The sequence below is a fragment of the Dendrobates tinctorius genome, unplaced genomic scaffold (genome assembly GCF_039654945.1).
Source record: "Dendrobates tinctorius isolate UK_male_01 unplaced genomic scaffold, ASM3965494v1 ptg000107l, whole genome shotgun sequence".
Taxonomy (NCBI): Eukaryota; Metazoa; Chordata; class Amphibia; order Anura; family Dendrobatidae; genus Dendrobates; species Dendrobates tinctorius.
Window position 1 is genome coordinate 2511777 of NW_027361775.1, and position 27113 is coordinate 2538889.

Genomic DNA, 27113 nt, shown 5'->3' on the forward strand with positions numbered 1-27113 from the left:
GATGCATCTCGTGGGGCAAGTTAAAATGTTGGCGTGGCAAGGTCTGGTACAGGGTTTGTGCGTGACTGGAGGGATGTGGATTTGCCAGAAAGTGCTCCTCCACCCAGCACTCGCAGTGCATCATTGACACCGGGAACATTGGCCCACATGTCAGATTATGCCTTGCGGATCCTAAAAAGGGACCCCCACATTGCCAAAATGATGAACGATGACGACTACTGGTTGGCCAGCATCCTGGATCCTATAAAGGCAAATTACAAAACATCATGCCACAGGAGAACCTTGACCTAATATTGGCTAATAAACAAGCAACTCTGGTAAATCGGTTGCTTGAGGCATTCCCAGCACACAGCAGCGGTGATGGTTCTCACACGAGCCGTACGGGCCGGGGGCAGCTTGGCAGAGGTGTTCGTGGTGCACACAGCAGAAGTGGCGTTGGAGACAGGGGTTTCATGACAATGTTGTGGACTGATTTTTCAAATACCGCTCACACAACTGGTAATACTGCATCGATGGAAAGTGACAGGAGACAGCAGTTGTCAACTATGGTTACAAACTACTTTTCCTCCCATATCGATGTTCTCCCACACAGGTCATTCCCCTTTGACTATTGGGCCGCTAAACTGGACACCTGGCCTGAATTGGCCCAATATGCCTTACAGGAGCTCGCTTGCCCAGCTGCAAGTGTGCTATCGGAAAGAGTCTTCAGTGCAGCTGGATCAATCCTGACAGAAAAAAGGACCCGTCTGTCAACCCAAAATGTGGATGATCTAACCTTCATTAAAATGAACCACGCATGGGTTTCCAAGGATTTTGTCCCACCTTCCCCTGATGACACATAGGGTGACAGAAAAATGGCTTGCTTTGGTCCACCTCTTCCTGGTACTTCACCTATTTCGCCTTTTGCATCAGCTGAATGTCCAACATCAACATATGCCACTTTCTAAAACTCCCTAACTGTGCTGCCTCCCCCCCATGGCCGGGGTCACCACCTACCGCACGACACCGTGCGAGTGCCGTTGCCCTGGACAGGTGGGTAGGCCGACTCTTGGGTGCGGGCACTGGCACAGGGTCCCTCATAGTGCAATCAAGTGTCTCTGACGGTGGTGGTGCACACCCGCCGTCAGACACACCGCTGTACTATGAGGGGCCCAGTGCCAGTACCGACGCCCACGAGTGGGCCCCCCTTGCTTGGGCAGGGCCCCAGCATTTGCAATCTTTACCTCTCCCTGCTCCTCCGCTGTGTAATCTGGGCCGTCAAATCCATACTGTGCCTGACACCGTCTGAGCCTGCCTCCTGAGACATATATTTTGAATGTGTACGCTATCCATACATGTTATCCGGGGATACGGTACCCTTTCTAACCTTTGTGCAATCACGTGCAATCCATACTGTGCCTGACACCGTCTGAGCCTGCCTCCTGAGACATATATTTTGAATGTGTACGCTATCCATACATGTTATCCAGGGATACGGTACCCTTTCTAACCTTTGTGCAATCACGTGCAATCCATACTGGGCCTGACACCGTCTGAGCCTGCCTCTTGAGACATATATTTTGAATGTGTACGCTATCCATACATGTTATCCAGGGATACGGTACCCCTTCTAACCTTTGTGCAATCACGTGCAATCCATACTGGGCGTGAGAACGGCTGGCGAGCTGTTAAGCAAGCTACAGCACCTGTCCAGACAAGTACAGGGATTCCCTAGCGAGGAGACTTATTTGATTGTTTTCAATGTTGGGACAGCAATTTTTGGGGAGCACTATACTCTGGAGAATGATAGATGGGGCCCACCATACACTGGAACATTCCAAAGGTGGACATCAGACACTGGAGCAGCATTTACAGGGCCCATTATACACTAGAGCATTAGAAATGGGGCCCATTATGTTTGGAGCATTATTTGGGCCCATAAGACAGTGGAGCTTCATCCATGGGGACCAACATATACTGTAGCATTATGTGGAGCTCATCATATACTGTTTCAAACATTATATGGGACCAATGATTCTGTATGGAGAAATAGATGGGCCTCGTCATGAGATGTAAAAAGTGACGTATTTTTAATTGTACTATACCGCTATTTATCTGCCGTATCGGAGCATGATGAGTTGTGGTATGTGTTAAAGGGGCGCTCTTTCGCCCAGGGCACATGAAAACCTGCAGCCAGCCCTCCCCCCCCCACAACTTTAGCCAAATAACCCCCATTTTTCAGTGCGTAACTTGTATTATGAAGTTAATTAAGGTTGACAAGCTTAAGTAAGAAGAATTGATGCTTTTGGCATTCAAATGGGCACTGTAGGTGTGTTTCCTGTCCTCCTCTCACTGCCGACTTTTATTCCCCATTGACTTACATTGGGTTTCGTGTTTCGGGACGACCCCGACTTTTCCCTATAATCGGACGATCTTGCTCGACCCGACTTTTGGAAAAGTCGGGTTTCACGAAACGAAACGCGACCCTAAAAAACCAAAAGTCGCTCAACTCTAGTAAAAGTAATTCACTCCGTGATCCATAAATCCAAATCGTTGCTGACGGCACCATCGACGTAGCCAGTTGTTCACCTGCAGAATCTTATTCCACCTCCTTGTTCCATGGCCATCCACTGGGAGGATGGAAGAGAAGACCACCTGCGCTCCCAGTTCTTTCACTTTCTTGCCTAAGTCTTCAAAGTCTCTGCAGATGGTTTCTAGGTCATTTCTTGCAGTGTCATTTGTCCCCACATGTAGTAGCAGGAATGGGTAGTCATCTGTAGGTCTGAAGAGTCCTGATATCCTGTCAGACACATCTTTAATTTTTGCACCTGGAAGACAGCACATTTCTCTTGAAGTTATATCCGGTCTGCAGATAGCGGCCTCTGTTCCTCTCAACAGGGAATCCCCCATGACCACCACTCTCCGTTTCTTCTTCACAACATTTTTCTTTCTCCATCCAGGAGGACTCTGAAGGCGTACAAGGTTGCTGTTTGTGGGCAAAGTCTTATCCTGATGTATTTCTTCATCGCTCTCCTGTGTAAGAGCCTGGTACTGGTTACTGAGAAGTATGGGTGCTGACTGCCTCCTGATCCTCCTGCTTCTCTGGGTCACATGTCTCCATTCCTCTGTTTCTTCAGGTGTACTTCAAATTTCTTCTCTTCCTGTAACATGAAGAGATAATTCTGCTCTGTCTAAGAACTCTTCACCTTCCTTAATGGTCTTCAACGTAGCTAACCTCTCTTCGAGATTTTGCAACTTTTCCTCCAACAGGGACACAAGCTTGCATTTGTGGCATGTGAAGTTTGGCTTTTCCACTGGTAAGTCTGTGAACATGTAGCAAGAAATGCAGCTCACCAAATGGCTCCTGGCCTCTTCCATATTGAGATTTCTTAAAAACGATGAAAGATGAGTCCTCTTTTCAGCTGCAACGGCCAAAACCCAGTGATCAAGGAGCTCGCGGAGACTCTTCACTTATCCCAGAATGCACTGGGAATATGCAAATGATCTCCTCAAGACTCTTCCCCTGGTTTTCCGATGTCCTCTTTTCAGCTGCAACGGCCAAAACCCAGTGATCAAGGAGCTCGCGGAGACTCTTCACTTATCCCAGAAGGCACTGGGAATATGCAAATGATCTCCTCAAGACTCTTCCCCTGGTTTTCCGATGTCCTCTTTTCAGCTGCAACGGCCAAAACCCAGTGATCAAGGAGCTCGCGGAGACTTCACTTATCCCAGAAGGCACTGGGAATATGCAAATGATCTCCTCAAGACTCTTCCCCTGGTTTTTCAAAGATGTAGTGATTGATGAAGACTCTGTATCACTCAAATTCCATGAAGTTACATCAGTTATTCAACCTAAGAAGCAAGAACAAGAATCTCAATCACCAAACCCAGATGCTAAAAAGGAAAATACTGAAGTGTGGATAAGCTCTGAAGCCACCAAGGAAGACACAGAAGAACCAAGTCAACCTCCAGTCAGGAGATCAGAAAGGCCAAACAAAGTTATCTGTTATGGATCTGCAACACAGAACTAGGGTAGATGGGGGAAAACTGGCCCTGCACTATAACTAGGCTGATACCCTACGATGGAGTGGGCGACCCATTCCTTGCGAATAGAGTCACCGATGATCCTAGGATAATCTCAAGCGAAGACCTATAGATAAGGGGAGGGGGGTCCCTGAAAGATCTAAGGATTGGGTACAAAATGGGTCACCTCCTAATAGAAAACACAGAGAAGGCTGCAGAAACAAGCTGAAAACAGAAACTAAGACTAACAGAACCAGAGGTCCCAGCACTGCACAAATTAAACACACAGAAGGCAAAGCACAGCTCCAAGCCAGAACTCAAGCGGATAAACACTGTAGTCCAGCAAGGACTGGGAGGCAGGTGCAGGTTAATAAAGAGTGATACAATCACCTGACCCAAGACAAACCCAGCACCAGAGGAAAAAGACCAGCAGCCAGAACGCCACAAGAAAATGGTGGATAGTCACAAACAAAACAGATTCTAACAGTACCTCCCCTTTATCGAGGATCCCCCAGATCCTCTAGGCCGGGCCTTATTCAGAAATCTCCTGTGAAAAGCCTTAATTAATCTTGAGGCTGAGATGTCCACAGCTTTCACCCAGGAATTGTCCTCGGGACCGAAACCCTTCCAGGACACGAGACACTGTAACCCTCCTCTGTGTCACTTGGAATCGAGAATGCATGAAATCTCATAATCGCAGTTCTCATCAATTGGAGGAGCAGATGACATAGCCACCTTATCTGGTGTGTTAACTTTCTTTCAGCAGCGATACATGAAAAACTGAATTAATTTTCCAGGATGAAGGAATGTCCATTCTCACTGCTGCTGAGTAGACAATCTGAACCACTTTGAAGGGTCCTACAAACTTAGGCCCCAACTTTTTAGAAGGGATCTTCAAAACGCAGATTCCTAGAGGACAACCAAACCTTGTCCCCAACAACAAACCTCACCTCCCTTCTTCTCTTGTCAAAATATTTCTTAGACCTCCTATTAGCCTGATTCAGATTATGGCACACACTGGTCCAAACCCTTTCCAAATTTCCAGAAAAATTCTCCTCCTCAGGCATCATCACCCCAATCCTAGAAAAAGGACCGAAAGATGGATGCTTCCCAGAACAACAAAAAAAGGAGAACACCCAGCCGAAGAAGACGTATGATTATTGAGAGCAAACTCAGCTAATGGTAGATATTCCGACCACATCTCCTGATTGTCTGCTACAAACATCTCAAAAACTGCTCAACGTCCTGGTTCTTCCTCTCAGTCTGTCCATTGGACTCCAGATGATAACCCGAAAAAAATGACAAATGAACCTTAAGTCTGTCACAAAAGGTACGCCAAAATCAAGCCACAAACTGTGGTCCCCTATCGGAGACAATGTCCGTGGGAACACTATGGAGTCTGACAATTTCTTTCAGAAATGCCCTGGCAAGTGTCTTAGCGCAGGGTAATTTATTGAACGGGACCAGATGATACATCTTACTAAACCGGCCCACTACAACCCAGATGACAGAAAAACCCAAAGAGACTGGCAGGTCAGTGATAAAATCCATTGCAAAATGCGTCCATGGAGAACTAGGAACCTCTAACGGGCAAAGCAACCCTGCCACCGGAGCATGAGAAGCCTTAGACCTAGCGCACACGATACACTGACACACCCACTTGACGATTTCTCTTAGCCACCCCGGCCACCAGAAACTCCGACCAATCGACTTTCTAATTTCGGCAATCCCTGGATGACCCGCCAAACGAGACTCAGGACATTCCGTAAACAAAGCTCTCCTCAGGGCTTTAGGCACAAATAATTTACCATATGGAGTGTTAGTTGGTGCCGCATCCTGGGCTTTAAGAATGCTATTTTCCAACTCAGAACCTAATGCTGCCACCACCACCCCACTCTGCAGAATATATTCCTCCTTTTCAGTATTAACCACTGGGGAGAAACTTCGAGACAAAGCTTCAGCTTTAACATTCTTTGTCCCAGGGATATATGTCACAGACAAATTGAACCGGGTAAAAATCAATGCCCACCTAGCTTGACGGGCATTGAAACGTTTAGCAGCATCCAGATAGATCAGATTCTTATGATCAGTAAAGACTGGTATAGGATGTCTAGCGTCCTCCAAAAACAGGAGCAGAGCTAAACCTCTCCTTGAGATGCTCAAAAGCCTTAACGGCCTCAGGGGACCATTGGACAGTATTGGAACCCTTCTTAGTCAGATCAGTAAGGGGTTTTGCGATAACAGAAAAATTCTTTATTAATTTTTTATAATAATTAGCAAACCCCAAGAATCTCTGAATCGACTTCAAGCATTCAGGTCTAGGCCACTCCAATACCACCTGAACCTTCACCGGGTCCATCTCCAACCCATCACTGGAAACAAAGTAACCGAAAAAACTAATTTTCTGTACCACAAACTCTCCGCATTTCTCCAGTTTAGCAAAGAGTGTGTTTTCTGTCAGAATCTGCAGAACCTCGCGGACTCTCTGCCAATGCAACTCCAGATCGCGCGAGTAAATCAAAATATCATCCAAATAAACAATAACACTCCTACAAATCAACAGCCTCAGAATGTCGTCAATGAAATTTTGAAAGGACGCTGGAGTATTTGTAAGGCTGAAAGGCATTACTAGACACTCAAAATGACCTCCGGGGTATTAAACGCTGTCTTCCATTCGTCGCCATCTTTTACCTGCAGCAAATTATATGCCCCAGGAGATCGATCTTAGAGAACCACTTGGCTCCAACTAATTGGTTAAACAAATCCGGAATTAGCGGCAAGGGGTAAGGATTGCACACAGTGATCTTACTAATCTCCCTGAAATCAAGACACGGCCTAAGACCCCCATCTTTTTTTTGACAAAAAAGAATCCCACGGCCACAGGGGACTTAGAGGGTCTTATATGACCTGCAGCAAGACTAGTCTGCAGGTATTCCTTTAAGGCCTCCCTCTCGGGAATTGTCAGATTAAATAAACAACTCTTAGGGAGAGTAGGACCTGGGACAAACTCAGTAGCGCAATCGTAATCTCTATGAGGTGGTAGAGCTTGTGATTCCGCTTCTGAAAATAATTTGCAGTGTTCCTGAATTGCTTCAGGTAGCTCACTTTTCACAACAGCAGCAATAATAATAATAAATAATAATTTTATTTCTATAGCTCCAACATATTCCGCAGCACTTTACATTATAGAGGGGACTTTTACAGACAATAGACATTACAGCATAGCATAGCAATAAACACTGTAAGGTAGCGCTTTTATTCAAGTAGGGGATACTCGCTTAGCCGCCACAAAACCAGATGCGGCACAGTTTTCCATATAACAATTATAGTCCATGCAGTTTATTCAGCATCATAAACCCACAGCAGTAACATAAAGTTCATCACATCAGCATAGCATCCATGACAGAGTTCAGCTCTGTAACCCCTGTGGTCACACAGGTAAGGCATAGATAGGCTCTTCAGCCTCAGTTATCTCACTCACATCAGGGTTTCCTCATGACTGCTTCACTTCATCATGCTGCAGATGTCCATTCCCTTCATGGAATCATCAGGCACGTGCAGCCATTCAGCACAGCATTCCTTGCTGTCAGGAAGACAGCCCCCATCTCTCCCAGATGGGACCTTCCAAAACAGACCAACCAGGTCCCAGCATTCACGTCATGTGACCTATCCTGGCCACCTTATATGGTCCGTAGCAACGCTCACCGGGTCACATGGCTATGACCTCATCACAGGTCCTTGAACCATTCTCACACACTTTACAATATCGTTTTCAACCACACCCCTGGGTGGATTTGTAGGTAACTAGTCCAGCCTGTCTCCCCAGCTACCTGGAGACTTCTCCTGGACACATTGAAACAGCACCTCAGCAGTATCACTGCTGATCAACACACACACAAGTCTCCCTCTCAAGGCCACCCACCTTGAGATACACAATGGTCATTCAGTATTCTGCCATTCATCCTCTCTCCTAGGACATACACACAGCGCCCCCTAGCGGACACAGTGGTCGCTACACCACAACACATAGATCAAAACAGATACCAATAGGAATGAGGGCCTTGCTCGCAAGCTTACAATCTATAAGGGAAAAGGGGAGACACGAAAGGTGGATGGTAATTGCTTTTATTGTTTTTATTGTTTGGACCATCTCTAGTGTAAGAATTGGGTGTTCCTGTTGCTGCATGAAGCAGTTAACAGTCTAAATATGTAACAGTACAGACACAGAGGGCTATTATCTGCAAAAAGCATGTGAGAACATGACGCGAGGAACCTGGATATGGTAAAAAATTTTGAAATGAGCCACACAGGAATATTTAGGTTAGTGCGTTGAGGCGATAGGCAAGTCTGATCAATTGCATTTTTAAAGCATGCTTAAAACTGTGGGGATTGGGGATTTATTGTATTAGCCTGGGTAGTGCATTCCAAAGAATCGGCGCGGCACGTGAAAAATCTTGGAGACGGGAGTGGGAGGTTCTGATTAATGAGGATGTTAACCTCAGGTCATTACCAGAATGGAGGGCACGGGTAGGGTGGTAGGCTGAGACTAGGGAGGAGATGTAGGGTAGTGCTGAGCCATGGAGGGCTTTGTGGGTGAGGGTAATACATTTATACTGAATTCTGGAGTGGCTGGGTAGCCAGAGTGAGGACTGGCATAAGGTAGTGGCATCAGTATAGTGATTGGTGAGGAATATGATCCTGGCTGCAGCATTCAGAACAGATTGGAGAGGGGAGAGTTTGGTAAGAGGGAGGCCGATTAGTAGAGAGTTACAATAGTCCAGATGAGAATGAATAAGAGAAACAGTAAGAGTTTTTGCAGAGTCAAAAGTAAGAAAGGGTCAAATTCTAGAAATGTTTTTGAGGTGCAGATAACAAGAGCGAGCCAGTATTCGGATGTGGGGGGTGAATGAAAGCTCAGAATCAAGTATGACCCCAAGACAGCGGGCATGTTGCTGGGGAGTAATGGTGGAACCACACATGGAAATGGCAATGTTGGGCATAGGTAGGTTACTAGAGGGAGGAAACATGAGGAGTTCAGTTTTTGACAGGTTCAGTTCCAGATAGAGGGAGGACATGATGCTAGAGATAGCAGTAAGACTATTCCTGGTGTTTTCCAAAAAGGTAGGCGTGATATCAGGAGAAGAAGTGCATAATTGAGTGTCATCAGCATAGAGATTGTACTGGAACCCAAATCTACTGACTGCTTGACCAATAGGGGCAGTATACAAATAGAAGAGGAGGGGGCCTAGAACCGATCCTTGAGGAACCCCAATAGTAAGGGGAAGATGAGAGGAGGAGGAGCCAGCAAAAGATACAGTAAAGGAGCAGTCAGAGAGATAGGAGGAGTACCAAGAGAGAGCGGCGTCCTTGAGGCAAATAGAACGGAGCATAGTGAGGAGGAGCTGATGATCCACAGTGTCAAATGCTGCATAGAAATTCAAGAGAATTAGCATGGAATAGTGACTATTAGATTTATCTGTTAGAAGATCATTTAAGACTTTAGTAAGGGCAGTTTCAGTAGAGTGTAGAGAGCAGAAACCAGATTGCAGAGGGTCGAGGAGAGAGATATCTGAGAGATAGCGGGTAAGACGGGTGTGGACCAGGCATTCCAGGAGTTTAGAGATGAAGGGAAGATTAGAGACAGGTCTATAGTTAGCGGCACAGTTTTGATTGAGGGATGGTTTTTAAGTAATGGCTGTATGATGGCATGCTTAAATGAGGAAGGAAAGATACCGGAAGAGAGAGAGGTTTAATATTTTAGTTAGGTGAGTGGTGACAGCAGGGGAAAGGGACTGCAGGAGATGTGATGGAATGGGGTCAATGGTGCAAGTGGTAGGGTGAGAAGATGCAGTAAGCCTGATTACTTCTTCTTCTGTGACTGGTTCAAAATCAGACAGTGAGCTAGATGCAGTGGGGGAGGGAGGATAGTGCATGGTATGAGGGGATTGGGAGATAATTTCCTGTCGGATATGGTCAATTTTTTTTTAAAAATAATTAGCCAGATTGTCAGCATGGAGATCCGAGGTTGGGGCCTGCACTCTTAGGTTAAGTAGGGAATGTAAACTGTCAAAGAGACGTTTCAGGTTATTGGATAGTGAGCTGATGAGTGAATGAGTACATCACAACATTTCCAACACCCCTGACCCCAGGATCTTATTGTGCTTGCCGACCAGTCCAGTGCAGGATTGTGCATTTTTAACCAGGGTAACCTCAGGACAACTGGAAAAGGCAATTTATCAAGTACAAACAAATCTAAAGATTCCTGGTGTTCCATATTCACAGTGAGTGGAAACCCGGTTACCTTTCGACGAACGCACCCATGCTCTAGAGGAGTGGTATCAATCGCCACTACAGGAAAAGGGGATGATAAAGGTACAGAATCAATTTTATACTTGTCTAGAAATTGATGATCAATCAAATTAAGTGCGGACCCACAGTCCACCATCACTTGAAAATCAATAGAATGACCACGACAGGTAGAACTACCAGAAAATGAAACTTCTGCGGACTTTAAAAATGCAATACAAACGGGAGGGTTGACCTTTTTTTTTTCTCTTTTCCTTATTTATGCGTCCTTCACATTGCTTAATAATATGGCCAGCCTTACCACAATAAAGGCATTGCCCCTCAGAGAACCTTCTCTCTCTTTCCTGGGAAAGAAAGGACATTGCCCCAAGTTGCATCGGTTCCCCATAGTCCACGGGGGTCTCTTGAGAGACAGGGTCCAGCAAAATTTAAGTCTTCTACTCATTCTGCCTCCCTCTCAATCTTCTATCCACCTGGATAGCCAACTGCATAGCATTTTCCAAAGTAGCAGGTGCAGGATATGCAATGAGTAAATCTTTAACCCTGTCATTCAAACCTGCTAAAAACTGAATCTTGAGTACTGGATGATTCCAGCTGACCTCAGCAGACCATTGTCTGAACTGGGTACAAAATCTCTCAGCATCGCCAGAACCCTGTTTCAGCCATCTGAGTTCTGCCTCGGCTGTAGTGACCCGATCAGGATCGTCGTATAATACCCCAATAGCAGAAAAAAAGGCTTCTACTGACATCAAAAAAGGGTAATCCGGATGCAATGAAAATGCCCAAACTTGCGGCTCACCTCGCAATAATGAAGCCCTTGAAGACTTGGGTCTAAGCAGAAAATAAAGTAAACATGCATTTTTAAACGAAAAAAAATCCTTCCTTTTACCAGAAAAACATTCAGGCAAACCCACCTTAGGTTCTTCAGAGCAGACTCCAGGGCAATTACTCATGTTCTGTTGTAAGCTGGCAACTTCTAATGTTAACCCTTGCAGGCACCAAGTAAGATTTTGAGCGCTGTTCATATTGCAGAAATCTGTGAGGATTTTTTTTTTTATAATTTTTTTATACTTCTTTTGGCTGGACAAACTGTTATGGATCTGCAACACAGAACTAGGGTAGAAAGGGGAAAACTGACCCTGCACTATAACTAGGCTGATACCCTTCAATGGAGTGGGTGACCCATTCCTTGCAAATTGACCCACTGACGATCCTAGGTTAATCTCAAGTGAAGACCTATAGATAGGGGGAGGGGGGTCCCTGAAAGATCTATGGACTGGGTACAAAAACGGGTCGCCTCCTAATAGAAAACACAGAGAATGCTGCAGAAACAAACTGAAAACAGAGACTAAGACTAACAGAACCAGAGGTCCCAGCAATGCATAAATTAAACACACAGAAGGCAAAGCACAGCTCCAAGCCATAACTCGACCTTATAAACACTGTTGTCCAGCAAGGACTGGGAGGCAGGTGCAGGCTAATAAAGAGTGATACAATCACCTGACCCAAGACAAACCCAGCACCAGTGGAAAAAGACCAGCAGCCAGAACACCATAAGAAAATGGCGGATAGTTACAAACTAAACAGATTCTAACAGTATCCCAACTAGACGCCTTTCTTATATGGTCAGAACAATTCCTGAACCACAGCCACAGTCATGGCAAGAGATGCAAAAACTGCCTGTCCATGAGAAGCAGAAGTGGATAAATGCCGCTAATGAGGAGATGGAGTCCCTTCACCAACTCCAGACATGGGAGTTTACTGAGCTACCACAAGGAAAAAGAGCTATCGAATGTAAGTGGGTCTTCAAAAACAAATATGACTCAGAAGGTAAAGTTCACCAGTTTAAGGCAAGATTGGTCGCTAAAGGGTACTCGCAAAAGAAGATTATGATGCTACATTTTCTCCAGTTGTGAAGCAAGCCACATTCTGAACTTTAATGTCCGTAGCGCAGTTCAATAGATGACAGTGAGACATTTTGACATCAAAACAGCCTTCCTACATTGTGACATTGAAGAAGAGTTGTATATGAGCCAACCTGAGGGATATATTAAAAAGGGTAAAGAGCACCTTGTTTTTAAAATGCAAAAATCTCTCTATGGTCTTAAGCAGTTGGCAAGAGCTTAGAACTCGAAAGTGAACAAAGTTTTGATGGATGAAGGATTTAAAAGATCTCAAGCTGATCCATGTTTGTACACGAAGAATGTAGCGAAGGAGTGGACGTATGTTCTCCCATGTAGACGATGTAATCATGTTTCATCAAGATGAAAAAAATTGCAAAGCTAGGTGAAATTCTCAACCAGCACTTTGAGACTAATGACCATGGAAATGGGACATGTTATTTGGGAATCCAAATCTAGAGAGAGGAAGGTGGGTGTTCTGCCCATTCTGTGCAGCTAGATATTTTTAAGTGCTGTTACAGCTATAGCCATTAGGTGTCATAAGTTGCTCTTCTCTTTTATTCATGTGCTTGGAATTTTCTGTTCCCCAAGTGGTTAATTGCTCAGAACCGCTTCTTCTTTCTGCCCTGGTCAACAGCATGTAACCATTCTCCAGCCGTCTCCAGAGTAACTCACACCTGCTCAGCTCAGCTCTTTGCAAACCATTGCTTATAACAAGTGGATTCCGGTAAGGATAATGCAATTATTAGTTATGCATCTCTGTTAGCAGCCATAGTGCAGCCCCCTATGATGTTTGCATTGCATGCTCAGCCCCTGTGATGTTATTTCACTGCATGTTTGCTATAAGCATCCTCTAGTTAAGCATCCTCTGTTCAGTCAGTGCAAGCTTGCAACCATTTTTTTTCAACATCTTTTCTTTGCTGCTAGGTATGTTATATTGCTCAGCTCTTATATAATGCATGATAACTTCATCCTATATCATTGCTACAGTTGTGATAATACCCTGCATTGCTATTACTTGCCAGTATTTGTGTTTTGTATAGTGTCTACCAGTACTGACATGCTGTATTATCTGTCGCTTGTAGTTTTTATCTGAATCATCCACATTTTGTACAACAATCTACTAAATCATCCATATCTGTGTTCAACAACCTCTGATATCATCTACTACTGTTCTACAATACCATCTATTATCATCTCCCATTGTTGTCTGTATCATCCCAATAAATATAGACTTAAGCACCCATACAGTCTTGTTTCTGGGAATGGATGAAAGGTTAAGCCGTATGCTGGAATCCACACAGCATCATACGTGGAAGAAGGCAGAACAATGGGAGTTTTCTTCTGAACCAAAGTTCTAAAATTTCCACATTACTAAAACAGTTTAGAATGTCAAAAGCCAAAGGTGCATCAACACCAATGGCTCCATCCTACTTAAAGTTGGAAGGAGAAGAAGATCTGCTACCCGGCGAAGAAAATTACAGACAAGGAGTGGGGGTGCTTCTGTACATAGCAACCACAACTTGCCTGGATATCTCAGCCACAGTTGGAATTCTCTGCCAACGTGTAAGAAAGCCACGCCAACGAGACTGGAATGCAATTAAGAGAATTCTTCAATATCTTAAAGAAACTCAAAGGCTAAATGTTAAGATATCTTCATCAGGAGAGCTCACTTTCAGAGGTTATGTGGATGCAGATTGGGCTGGAGATTCAAGTGATCGGAAATCAACAAGTGGTCATTTGTTCAAGTTAGGTGAAAATTCAATTTCTTGGTCCAGCAGAAAACAAGTGTTAGTCGCATTATTGTCTACAGAGGCAGAATATACAGTTTATCTGCTGCTTATGCAAGTCATTAAGTAATTTGGTTGAAACAACTTTTGGAAGATTTCGGCAAGCCATTAGCTCAACCAACAGTTATCTATGAAGACAACAAAGGATGCATTAAACTTGCCACCAGTGAGAAGATTAGTGCAAGGACTAAGCACATTGATGTAAACAATGGAACGTGGTGTACTCGAGTTTGTTTATTGCGAGTCTGACAATATGATAGCTCATGGTATAGCAAAGCCGTTATCAAGAGCCAAGTTTGTGGACTTCAGAACCGCAAAGGGACTAACAGGATAAGTAGTTGCTGAGTGGGGGAGTTGGAATATGTTTGGTGCAACAACTCCATTCCTGTCTATGAGTGTTTAGTTGCTAGCTTTGCATGCTGTTTATAAAGTTAAAAAAACTCCCAGAGGCTCACACAGGGAGAGCATGTGACTGTATTTCCTGTTTTCCTGTGTCTGTGTATGAGAGAACTAGCCTGCTGTAGATGTTGCACAGATAGAGACTCATAAATGATTTATTCCTGATTTATTAAGCTTATCACATATTGTTCCTGAATAAAGAAGTTCTGTTGTCACACACTTGGACAGTATCCTGAATAATCTGTTGCCAACAGTAGCACAAGTGATCAGAAGATTGCAGCTTCAAATCTCCTAAGGAGACTACTGAAGCAAGTGAAAAGTAAAAAAAATGCTTTATATTTTTAAAAATGTTTTAATATTTTTAAAAAGTTCAAATCACCCCCCATTAGCTCCATTCAAATTAAAACAATAAAATAATATTGTGGTATCGCCGCACTCAGAAATGTCCAAACTATCAAAATATAAAGAGAATTAATCAGATTGGTAAATGGCGTAATGAGAAAAAAATCAAAACGCCAGTTTCAGTTTTTTGTTCGCCACAAGTTTGCGATAACATCGTATCTACCCCAAAATGGTATCAATAAAAACGTCAGCTCGGGGCACCAGAAGTAAACTTTTATCCAGCCCCAGATCACAAAAAATTTTTTTTAGCTGACCTGGTAAAAAAAAAAAATTGTGGAATTGCACTTTTTTTTGCAATTTCGAAGCACCACAAATGCGGGGAGCAAAAAATGAAAAGCGCAAAAACGGAAAATCTAAAGGTCATGAAGAGGTTAATTAGCCCAGGGTTGAGTAATAAAAAAATGCTGTAATCGCTATTAGCAACAACACCAAGAGGAGGCTTTATGTGACCACTGCAGCCAATCAGCTGGCTTCTTCTGCTAGATGAAATGTGAATCATGAGCTGCTGACTGGCTGCAGTGGTGACACAATGCCCCTGACAGATGGTGATGCCATCAGACCAGGACACAGCATCAAGTGCATTATTTCTATATTATGGAATAGTATGTGGACAAAATGTCTTTTTCAGGTGGGTCTGTTCTGAAATCATAAGCTCTGTATATATTCAGTCTTTAGGAGCTTCTTTTAACCCCTTCAGGCTTTGAAAACTGACCTGACCTTTTTTCAGGGGGATTCCATTTGGAAGCCTCCAACTATTCTAAACATGATGGAAAAAAATAAATAATAAAACAGCCTGTGAATGGCACAAAAGATGCATGAAAAATTTAAAAGATGATGTGTTACAGGCAAGATGTATATCTTTGTACCGTTTTAGCCAGTAGATAGAAAAATATTTGGAATTGAGAGTCCTCAGTGGCTGATACCTTTTAATGGCTAACTGAAAAGATCGTATCAAATTGCAAGCTTTCGAGACTACTAAGGTCGTGGAGAGGAGTGAATTTTCATTTCACTTTAATAGCGAGCAGTGTTAGCCGCAGTTGACTACAATAGAGGTTTCATCATGACCAACAGAGGTCTGGCTTCTCTAATTACTAAGGAAAGCAGCACTACATTTAGGTCATTCAAATGAGCCAGTGCATGGAAAGGTCTAGATCTACCAGATAATTTAGAGGAATTGTAAGGCCGGGATCACACATGCGGGGAATAGGGCCGAGTCTCACATATCACTCGGGAGCGGAGCGTGCGGCTCCATGTATTGCTATGCGGCCGCATGCTCCGATCCGAGTGCCGGGTATTAACATGCGAGACTCAGCCGTATTCCTCGCATGTGTGATCCCGGCCTAAGGATGAAAATAGAAGAAAGTAACCCATTTGTTAATGGAAAATAAGAAATACAGTGATTGTTTCAGAAGTACAAGTTAGGAGTCAATTCTGAAGCCCTGCAATGTAAAATCATAACAGATAGAAGGCAAATGCACTAAGTAGTAGTGATGAGCGAGTATACTCATTGCTCGGGTGTCCTCCGAGTATTTTGGTGTGCTCAGAGATTTAGTATTCGTAGCCTCAGCTGCATGATTTGAGGCTGCTGGACATCCTGAATACATGTGGGAATTCCCTAACAAACAGGCAGTCGACAGAAACTAAATCTCCGAGCACACCAAAATACTCGTAGGACACCCGAGGAACAAGAATACTCGCGCATCACTACTAAGTAGCTATCAGAACCGAATCATTATACTTCACTATCACTCATGGGATTCAATTTCGTGTTTTGTTTATTTGTAGCATTGAAATGCTTGCGAGGACTATGTAAAATTATTTTACAGGAGCCTAAAAGGGGTCAGCAAAAAAGAAATTGCTATAAATGAATCCACTAAATGTTGTGAATTAGTATAGTAATAGTACAGATGAGTAAAAATTGGAAGTCTGCAGCTTCATCTTAATCTTCAGAATGTGTTAGCTAGTGCTATAACCAGGTTGACTAAAATAAAAAAAAAAATAGTGTTGTTCTTCTGCAAGCTTGCTGGCTTGCATTCAACAACATCTGGATCCCTAGGTACTTGACCAGCAGGATGACTTGGGCAACTGCTTAGTCTTGTAAAGCAAATATTTATGTCTGATTACTCCAACTGTGTTTTTACACCTATTCTCTTCTATTGCGACAGGTGGAATAACAAAGAAAGAATTCTAGCCATCCTACTTTATTTTACTTTTATCTCTGGACATATTTGGTGTAGTTGTAGTAAACTTCATTTATTATGTAGATTAGCATACTCTACATTTTAGAATATATTAGATAACTGAATAACAACATATTTTAACCCGTTCACCACCTTAGAATTTTCCGTTTCCATTTTTTGCTCCCCTTCTTCCCAGAGCCATATCTTTTTTATTTTTCCATCAATATAGCCATGTGAGAGCTTGTTTTTTGCAGGACAAGTTGTACTTTTGAACAACACCATTCATATTACCATATTTTATAACTGAAAATGGGAAAAAAAATTCCAAATGTGATGAAATTGCAAGCAAAAATGCAATTCCACAATTTGTTTATTATTTTTTGTCATGTTCACTAAGTCCTAAAACTGACCTGCCGTTATGATTCACCAGGTCATTACGAGTTCAAGGATACTAAACTTGTATAGGCTGTTTTCTTATTTAAGTGGTGAAAAAAATTCCAAAATTTTGTGAGACAGTGACTGGCATTGTTGTGAATGGCCGGTATGTGTCACACAGGAGGAGGTAATCTGCACTGTAAGCCTGAAATGTTGCTCTGGGACCTGTAGTTCCACGAGCTTTCTTTAGCTTATAAGGGACTGGGCTTACAGGGTTGGCAGGAGAGCTTGGCGGAACTGGCCAACCACCTACCTCCCATCAAGGGGTGTGTCTCATGCGGTATAATGAGACTGTGGTGAGATCACATGGTCTGTGTTGGAAGGTCCTGAATAGCACATGATAAAAGTATGAACCTGCAGAGCCTGTGATGGCTAACTCTGTTGGGAAAGCTACCGTATTTTCCGCTTTGTAAGATGTACTTTTTTTCCCCCAAACTTGGGGGGAAAATGGGGGTGCATCTTACAAAGAGGATATACATTACCGGGTGTAGGCCGCAGGGGTGTCCGGCTGTCCGTCGGCGCTGTGGGTGTCTCCGGGTGCCCAGCCGTGTCTCCACATGCCCAGTGGTGTCTCCGGTTCCAATCCTGGGGCTCTGGCGACATTTTGCGACAGGCCAGAGCCCCGGGGCTCCCCCTCGGTACCCTCTGTTTTGGCTCCGGCAATATGGTGGCCGCCGCCGGGGGCAGCGCATGCGCTGATGGTGATCTCGAGACAGGTCTCGCTGAAATCTCATCTCTCGAGATCTCAGTCCCAAGATCACCATCAGTACCTGCATCGCCCCCGGCAGCGGCCGCCATATTGCCAGAGTCCAAAACAGAGGGAACCAAGAGGGAGCCCCGGGGCTCTGGCCTGTCGCAAAATGTCGCCAGAGCCCCGGGATTGGAACCGGAGACACCGCTGGGCATGTGGAGACACGGCTGGGCACCTGGAGACACCCACAGCGCCTATGGACACCCGGTAAATGTGGGCAGAGCCCCGGGCTGCTGCCCAGACCCCCCTGGCAGCAGCGCAAGCCCCCCCTGGTAGCAGCATGAGCCCCCTGTCAGCAGTACAGCCCCCCTGGCAGCAGCATGAGCCCCCCCTGGTAGCAGCATGAGCCCCCCTGGCAGCAGTACAGCCCCTCTGCCAGCAGCATGAGCCCCCCCTGGCAGCAGCACAGACCCCCCTGGCAGCAGTACAGCCCCCCTGGCAGCAGCGTGAGTCACCCTGGAAGCAGCACGAGCCCCCCTGGTAGCAGCACGAGCCCCCCTGGCAGCGCGCTGCACATCGGAGCACCCTCTCATCCCTTCCTGCGGCCTGCAGTATCACCCCACTCCTGCCTCCTCCAGCAGTGACCCTGGGACCCCACTTCACCGCAGCCACCACCCCCGGTAAGCAATAAGACACCTGGATTATAAGAGGCACCACTATTTTATTAAAAAAACATTTTTTCCTTTTTTTCTCCTCAAAATTTGTGGTGCGTCTTATAATCCGGAGCGTCTTATAAAGCGAAAAATATGGGTGCTTACCTTCTAATGGTTTGGAGCTGTTGGATAGTACTATGCTTAGCAAGTCATCATATAGGACAGTGATCCTAGGAAGGCAGCTTCCCTGGAAGCCAGGTCTGAAAAGGAGTCAGCGTGTGGAGTGGAGCTCCTGGAAGGTAACCTCAGACAAGGGGGTTGTAAGAGTGGCAGAGAGGTTTATCTGCTACATGAACAGACTGGTGGTCATGATATGCTCGGGGATGTAATGAAATGTAATGTTATGTGGTTTATGCAGAGTAAATAAATCAAATAGATTGTTTTAGTGAGAAACTGTTCCTGTGTGCCTTCATTCCGTTGTCAAGCGAGTGTCCCCAACACACTCAGGGAGCGCTAGCTCACAGTTTGTAAAAAAAAAATCATTTTTCGGGATCTGGGGCTGGGTGAGGGCTTATTTTTTTGTGCATCGGGCTGATGTTTTCATTGGTAGCATTCTGGGGTATATTTGATGTTTTGCTTGCTTCCTATTGCAGTTATGGGGTTTTGTGTGAAATTAGGTCCAATTTGCCTTGTTTGCTCATTTTTTGTGTGTTGTTCAAATACAAACAAAGGAAATGTGTATAGCAAGACATGTGTAATTGCAATAATTTTCTGGGAGAAATACTTTATTTTCTGGAACAATTTCAAGGGTGCCAAGACTGTACACACTATAGCCTATGGAGCTGCTCACACCAGGGTTGCCATCTTTATTTTGTTATTTTTCTGGACACCTTCTCAAAAAATATTAAACAGTCAGCTTTTTTTATCAACATATTAGATGACCATAATAAGTCATTAGGATTATAAGTGATACATGTCTACAGACAATAAACCCTATATTAAACCATTAACTGCATTCACTCACTGTTAACTGTAAAATCAAGAACACATAAATTTTTTTTACAGACACAGGTAATATGTCTCCTATTTTTTTTTTCAGGCTGTCCAGTCCATGTCCATGTGTAGGAAAGATTTAGATAGATATAGATAATTACTGGAAATATTCCAAACATACATCAAGTTTAAGCTTATATGCAGACATTGAATGTACTGTACATAAGGCATTTTTTCATAAACTCAGAAACATCAGTCTCCATCATATTTTTTCAGTAAGTTTGGATTAATTATTTTTAAATTTAAAACAAAATATTGTATAAGAAGTAGAAGCTCACATCAGTGTTAACAGCTGTTTGCTAAGGGTTCCACAATCAATTCATTGTTGGAAACGCTGCCAAAAATCCCTTGGAACCTCCTTCATTAGTTTTTTATTTGATAGAACGCTAACAAAGCAACAGCTAATTACTGTAATAAATATACGTGTGTAAACTAGTATTACATCATGATAACTTGCCTTTTTCATTTTGCATTTCTGTCTTAGGCATCTACGTTTAGACCATCGATGGCATGGGTAACTTACAATCTTTCGACTCTTCTGATACTACTGCTTCGATATTATGTTTCATCAGAAGATGGTGAAATAAGATCAAGTAAGTAAAAGTTTTATGAACACATATTAAAATAATATGCTAAAAGTAATGCTGTTCATTCCGATTAAAATAATTTACGTTATATTCAAGAGGCCAGAAGAAAGTGGCCAAAAGGCTCTCGAAAAATGAGAGCTCAGATCTATGGCTATAGGCAGTTTTTTTTATTTGCTTTAAGCAGGTTTTCGCCTTGAGCTTGTGCTTTTAATTATCTCCTTAAATAAAATTGTATGCAGTTAATGTAAGAAGAAACAGTCAGAAATTAATTAAAAAAAAATCAGCCATCTCTCAGTGTGGCCTTGATTTATCAAACAGTCTTTCACCGAATTCTGGCATAAAACTGTTTGATATGATGCAAATTTTTTTCCTCAAAAATGTTGGCATTTTAACATCAATCCTGATCTGCTATGTCAGAGAGTTTGTAGCTGAGAATGGCCAATAATTTCATTGTAATTTTTCCTGCAAAAATGTCATGAAATATTTCAAAAAGGTACTCCTGCAATTGCTGTAATTCATTTCTTATTCAGATGCACTTTGCAGCTTAAAGGTGCGCCAAAAGCATTAAGCAATGCACACCTTAATGAAATTGGTGGACGTCACTCCAGAGCAATCATCATGAAACTTGGCATACAAACTGCCAGTCTTAATGAATCAGGGCTGTATATTTCCTATTTGGTGTTACTACATATTTCCCACATTGCAACCATTAGTGACAGCTGTCAGCTGACTCAGCCAAGCTATATGTTAATTGTGGCTCCAGTCCTGTCATAAATACTGTAAATAGATGTCTGCGGACAGGAACCCACACAACAAAGTCTCTACCAAGCTAGTAAATGTTTTAAAACCCTTAAAGATGACAGCCATGTGCAATCCTTATATGGAGCGGGCTCAAGAGATGAGCATACTCCATGCAGCAGGGGTGCTGGCTCTTTTACATAGTTGCAAACTGACAGTAAATGATGTCATCATAGCTAGCTCCAATCGCATCAGTTGACCCCCTTTAGATGACTCTGCCAAGCATCACAAAGGCATTTATCACGCTTCAACATGGCAGCCGTCATTTCTGACAGTCACCGATACCCCGTCCAATGCAGTTTCGAAGTACCGATCAACTGCCTCACGGAGAGTAATAAAGCATTTTATAGAATTTGTATTGCTGAATATATAGTTACATGATGCAATAAAATATAAAAAGACTTATTCCATATGGTGAATGCCAAAATGGAAAAAAAAATGAAGCACTAAAAAAAAAAAAATAGATCAAAAAAGCTCGCATGTAGTCGCAAATAATGACCTGAAAATCATGTTACTTGGTCATTTTTACCACATAATGAACACTGAAAGAGCAAAATCCCCAAAACAATGGTGGAAATGTGTTTTTTCCTCCATTTTACATCACTTGAAATTTATTTTCTTGTTTTTGAGTGCTTTATATGGTAAAATGAATAATGTCCTTCAAAACTACAACAGATCCAGCAAAAAATCAAGCTCTCATTAGCTATCATGATGGAAAAATGAAAAACATATGTCTCTTGGAAGAGGGGATGAAAAAACTGAAGCGCAAAAAATGAAAATTCAGCTCGTCCTTAAAGGGAACCTGTCATGTAAAAAAACACTATTAACCTTCAGATATGTGGGTAATCTGCAGGTTAATATCGTTCTGAACCTGTACGGCTCCCGCACAGAGAGCACCTCTGTCGGGAGGAAATTAACTTTTTTTCTTCTTTTCAGGCTTGGGCTTTCAGTCACTGCTCAGTGCTTAGCAAGCGGCGATGGTAAACATGGCCCCCGACACTGACGGACAGCCGTCTTCTGCATCAGAGGTCACCAGCACTGACTAACAGCTGACTCTATTGCTGAGCTGGCCGGCAGTAAATGTTGGGTGCATGGTTATAGTGGCTGCTCACTATGCACTGAGCGGTGACTGAAGTCATGCTGGCCCACCACTATGACTGAAAGCCCAAGGCTACCAGGAAGTGTAAAGTTCATTTCCTCCCAATAGCAGGACTCTCTGTGCAGGTGTCGGGCAGGTCTAGAATGCTATTATCCTGCAGATTAACCCCACATCTATAGATTAATAGTGTTTTTTTTACATGACAGGTACCATCGAATGGGTCAAATATTATTATTGGAGCCAGACACACATAAATCTGAAGTATTTAGACATCTTTACATTATCCAAATTTGATCATGTTTGGTGATGTATTGGCTGTGCTGCTTTGGATAAACTAACTTCCTACAGCCAGTATTGCAAGATAAATAGCAGAGACGCACCTATATATTATGTCACAAAATATCACAAAGTTTATTAATACATGCGGAAAATATACTTCAAATAAGCAAAGTAATTACATGCAAAATCACATGGTACAAGTGTGAAGCCCTATTATTGTGTAGCTTGGCACCCCTAAATTTGCTTGTAATTACTTTGCTTATGAACCATACTTCAGAGATCCATCTGTATTTTTGATTATATGTGACAACAGTTTGACAGAACTGCTGTCTCTTCATAGTTTTTTTTCTGCATGAAAATTCTTCCATTCACTATAACTTTGTAAAAAATAGCCCCACTCCTTCATTCTGATCAGAAATAAAAGATTTACCGTACCTTTCAGTACCTTGCTAACCTCCCAGGATTATGTAAGTATTAACCTCTTAGACTTTCTCAAATTTTAAAAAAACTTTTTTTAACTTATTTTACTTGTTTTTATAGCACCATTAAATCTACAACACTTTACAGGAATCTTCATCACTGCCCCCATTGGGTCTCATAATTTAAATTCCCTTTGGAGTGCTGGAGGTAACCTAAGTACCCAAAGGAAACCCACACAAACATGGGGAGAACATGAAAAATGGATGTAAATGTTGTCCTTGATGGGATATGAAGGAACCCAGTGCTGCAAAGTGCTGCAATTAGGGATAAGTGAGCAATAAAGTGCTCGAGTGCTCGTTGCTTGAATCGAGCAATTCCTACTCGTTTCGAGTAATGAGTATAATGGAAGTCAATGGGGAAACTAAGCTTTTTTTCTGGCAGACCCTACAAAGAGGTCTGGGGGCAGTGAAAATGTTCAAATGGATGGTAAAAGTGCTGAATGGAAGTAGAACAGGATGAGAAAGAACCCTGGAAACATCTCTGATTCCTAGATCGCTGCTGAGTGTCACAATGGTGTCACACTTTTACTCCATTTTAAGGAGTGACAATAAAACGTTATAAGGGTTAAAATTTGAACAGCGATTTCTCATTTTTCAACACCTTTTTTTTGGGAGCACATCACATTTTAAGTCACTTTGAGGAGTCTATATGATAGAAAATACCCAAAAGGCTAGTTGTCAAAAAAGGGGGACCACATGCTGTTTTTTTAAATAAATTATTTAAATAATTAAAAAAACTGTGTGGGGACCCCTCCATTCTTGATAACCAGCCTTGATGAAGCTGACGGTTGCAGCCCCCAGCTGTGAGTTTTGTCTGGCTGGTTATCAAAAATAGGGGGGAACTCACGCTATTTTTTTAAATTACCATATTTATTTACAGCACAGGAGTGGCAGATGAATGCTCCCATCCGCCGCTCCTGCTGTCACTGTTATTAGCAGCAGCAGGGGTTGGCTGATGAGAGTAATAGACCCATCAGCCACCACCTGCTGTCTCTTTTATTACTTAAATTTAACGCTCATCATTCTCCCCTGCTTGCACCGATCGCAGGCAGAGCAGGTGACAATGATGAGAGCCATGTTCAGCACCTGGCGCCTGGGAACAGCGCTTACTGTAATGCTTCTTCCTTGGCGCTCATCCTTGTGGTACTGATGTGGCACATGCATGCCACACGTGTGCCACAAGTATTACACACATGGACACTGACATCTCCGGTACCGGAAATATCAGGATGTGTGAAAGAGGCCTTATAGCAGGTTTTTATATTTGGCAGCTGTCACACGCTAAAAGACCCTTTTTATTACAAAAAATAGTTTTTGCATCAGCACATTTTAAGAGCTATAATTTTTCCATATTTTGGCCCACAGAGTCATGTGAGGTCTTGTTTTTTGCGGGACGAGCTGCAGTTTTTATTATTACCATTTTTGGGCACATGACATATTTTGATCTCTTTCTATTATGATTTTTGGAGACAGAATGAGCAAAAACCAGCAATTCATGAATTTCTTTTTGAGGAGGGCGTTTATACCGTTCCGTGTGTGGTAAAATTGATAAGGCAGTTTTATTCTTTGGATGAGTACAATTACAGAGATACCTCATTTATTTTTTATGTTTTGGCGCTTTTATATAATAAAAACTATTTTATGGAAAAAATAATTATATTTGCAACTCTTTATTCTGAGAGCTATAACTTTTTTTTTTATTTTTCTGCTGATGGAGCTATATGGCCGCTCATTCTTTGTGGGACAAGATGACATTTTCAGGGGTACCATGTTTATTTATATCCGTCTTTTTGATCGCGTGTTATTCCACTTTTTGTTCATCGGTATGACGATAAAACATTGTTTTTTACCTTGGTTTTTTTTAAGTGGTGTTCACTAAAGGGGTTAACTAGTGGGATAGTGGGATAGTTTTCCAGGTTGGGTCGTTGCAGACGTGGCGATACCAAATATGTGTACTTTTATTGTTTAGATTTTTTTTTCATTCAAACATTTATTTAGTGATAGAATATATATTATTTTAATTATTTTTGATTTAAAAAAAAATATTTTTAGAATTATTAAATTTTTTTTTGGTTTTTCAATAAATCAATACCATCTTGGAAGACAATGAAGTCTACGAGACAAGGGTGAGAGGGAAAAAGAAGGGAGGCGCAGATCTAAGTGCAGAGTTTTAATTATGTCAGCTAGAAATAAAAAATTCTCACTTTTTTGGTGTCTTGTTGCTCAGTGTATAACCCTATGTTTGGGTACTGGAGTAATCGTCTGGATCTGCTGGCCTGCAGCTCAAAACAGGTGGAACGAAGATTCGTCAGGGAATGCAGAAAAGGATTTCCAGTTTGTCAAGGAGCTCTTCCAGCCGATTCATTAATTACTCTGAATATTTCAAGGAATATCCAGTTTATTAGACATAAAAACACAACGCGTTTCGGCTATGCATAAAATTAGCCTTCATCAGGTAAAATCATATATATCTTTAAAAGACACATTTATATAGGGGGAAAAAAAGGTTCCACCCTTCAATCAATTATAGATTAAAAACACATGCACACCTCTCCAAACTGTTGGTAGGCTAGATGTAGGTGGAATCTATTTTACTTTGAATCAAATAAAAAACCTCATTTTCTATGTGGTTTTTTTTATCAGGCAAAATTGTTCTTACAATTCCCATTACTTTAAGAAGATTGCAAAATCCCCATGCTCAAACAGGGAAATGATTATAAAAGATAAATAAAAGAAATTTCTTTATATATATATATATATATATATATATATATAATACTTCTTCCATGTTTAAAATTAATAAAATTAATAAAGTTATTTATCTTTTAGCATCAATATTAAAGATTTTGTATAGATCTCTGATGAGACAAAACTATTTCTCCAACCCTTAGATAATTTAATTTTATTAATTTCATCACTAGGGACCATCAGATTAACTAGTATCTGTCGGGACTAGAATTCATGCATTCATGTTCCCTATATCTTTATCGTACTTACATATTTACTCTACAGAGCCACCCACATGTATAGTCTCTGGTACAACAAGACAATGGCTTCTAGCACACAGCTAAAATAACAAAGAAGTGGCTTCAGAATAACTCTGTGACCATTCTTGAGTGGTCCAGCCAGTGCCCTGACTTAAACGCAGTTGAGCATCTCTGGAGAGACCTGAAAATGGCTGTCCGCCAATGCTCGCCATCCAACCTGATGGAACTGGAGAGGATCTGCAAGGAAGAATGGCAGAGGATCCCCAAATCCAGATGTGAAACATCGCATAGCACTCAGACCAGTGTTATTCTATGGGGCAGCTCAAATCTGCGATTATTTTCTCATGCCGATGTGGCATGAGAGAACATTCGCAGCATGCTGAGACTGGCAGTGAGACTCGGCTCACTCTTGCCTAAACAAGTCTATGTTTGCAAGTGAAACGCTGGACTGCCCTGTCATTCTAGTGCAGTCTGATATGCACCAAGACAGGCAATGGAGTAGATGGAGAAACTACTTTCTCTGTCTCCTCCGCTCCTGTGCTTTGACTCTCTCAGACGAGAGGATCAGAGCACAGCAGCATGACACTCAGCTCATGTTCGCAGCAGAGCTGGAGTCGAGAGTCATTAGCATATTACATCTGATGCTATTGAATTGGATGCCAAATGCTAGTCTTTTTCAAGCTTAAGTCAATTCCTTTTTTTCTTGTGCTATTAAATACTGTTTTTGGCTCCAAATTATTGAAAAGGCGCACACAATTCATGAATTTAGCACAAAGTCCAAAATAGTCTTTTTATTTGTCTTGAACTATTTTTGCAACTTTTTGTCACCAAAGTCACATTTGGCAAAATGGAGCAAAAATTGGATTCAACAATAAACCAGGAGAGGACTGGAGTGGAGATGTGCCTTTTTTTTACTTTTTAAAAAGTCAAATTTGATGAATCATGTGAAAATGTCTGGAATAGCTGATCTCCGCCCACAAAGTGGAAAACAAACGAAAAAACAGATGTATACATAGAAAATAGACTTAAAAAAGGAGAAAATAGAATAATGAATTCAGTGGAAGCAAAAAAA

The 27113-nt window shown here is 42.4% G+C and overlaps 1 protein-coding gene across 1 annotated transcript in view; it reads left to right on the forward strand.

Annotated features, from left to right (window-relative positions):
* COL21A1 (collagen type XXI alpha 1 chain) overlaps positions 1 to 27113 on the forward strand; it is a 526378-nt gene that overhangs the window by 123896 nt on the left and 375369 nt on the right. The window contains exon 2 of the mRNA XM_073589133.1: positions 20297 to 20405. Within this exon, the coding sequence (XP_073445234.1) occupies positions 20318 to 20405 (88 nt within the window). The 5' untranslated portion in view covers positions 20297 to 20317. The remainder of the gene's footprint in view (positions 1 to 20296; positions 20406 to 27113) is intronic.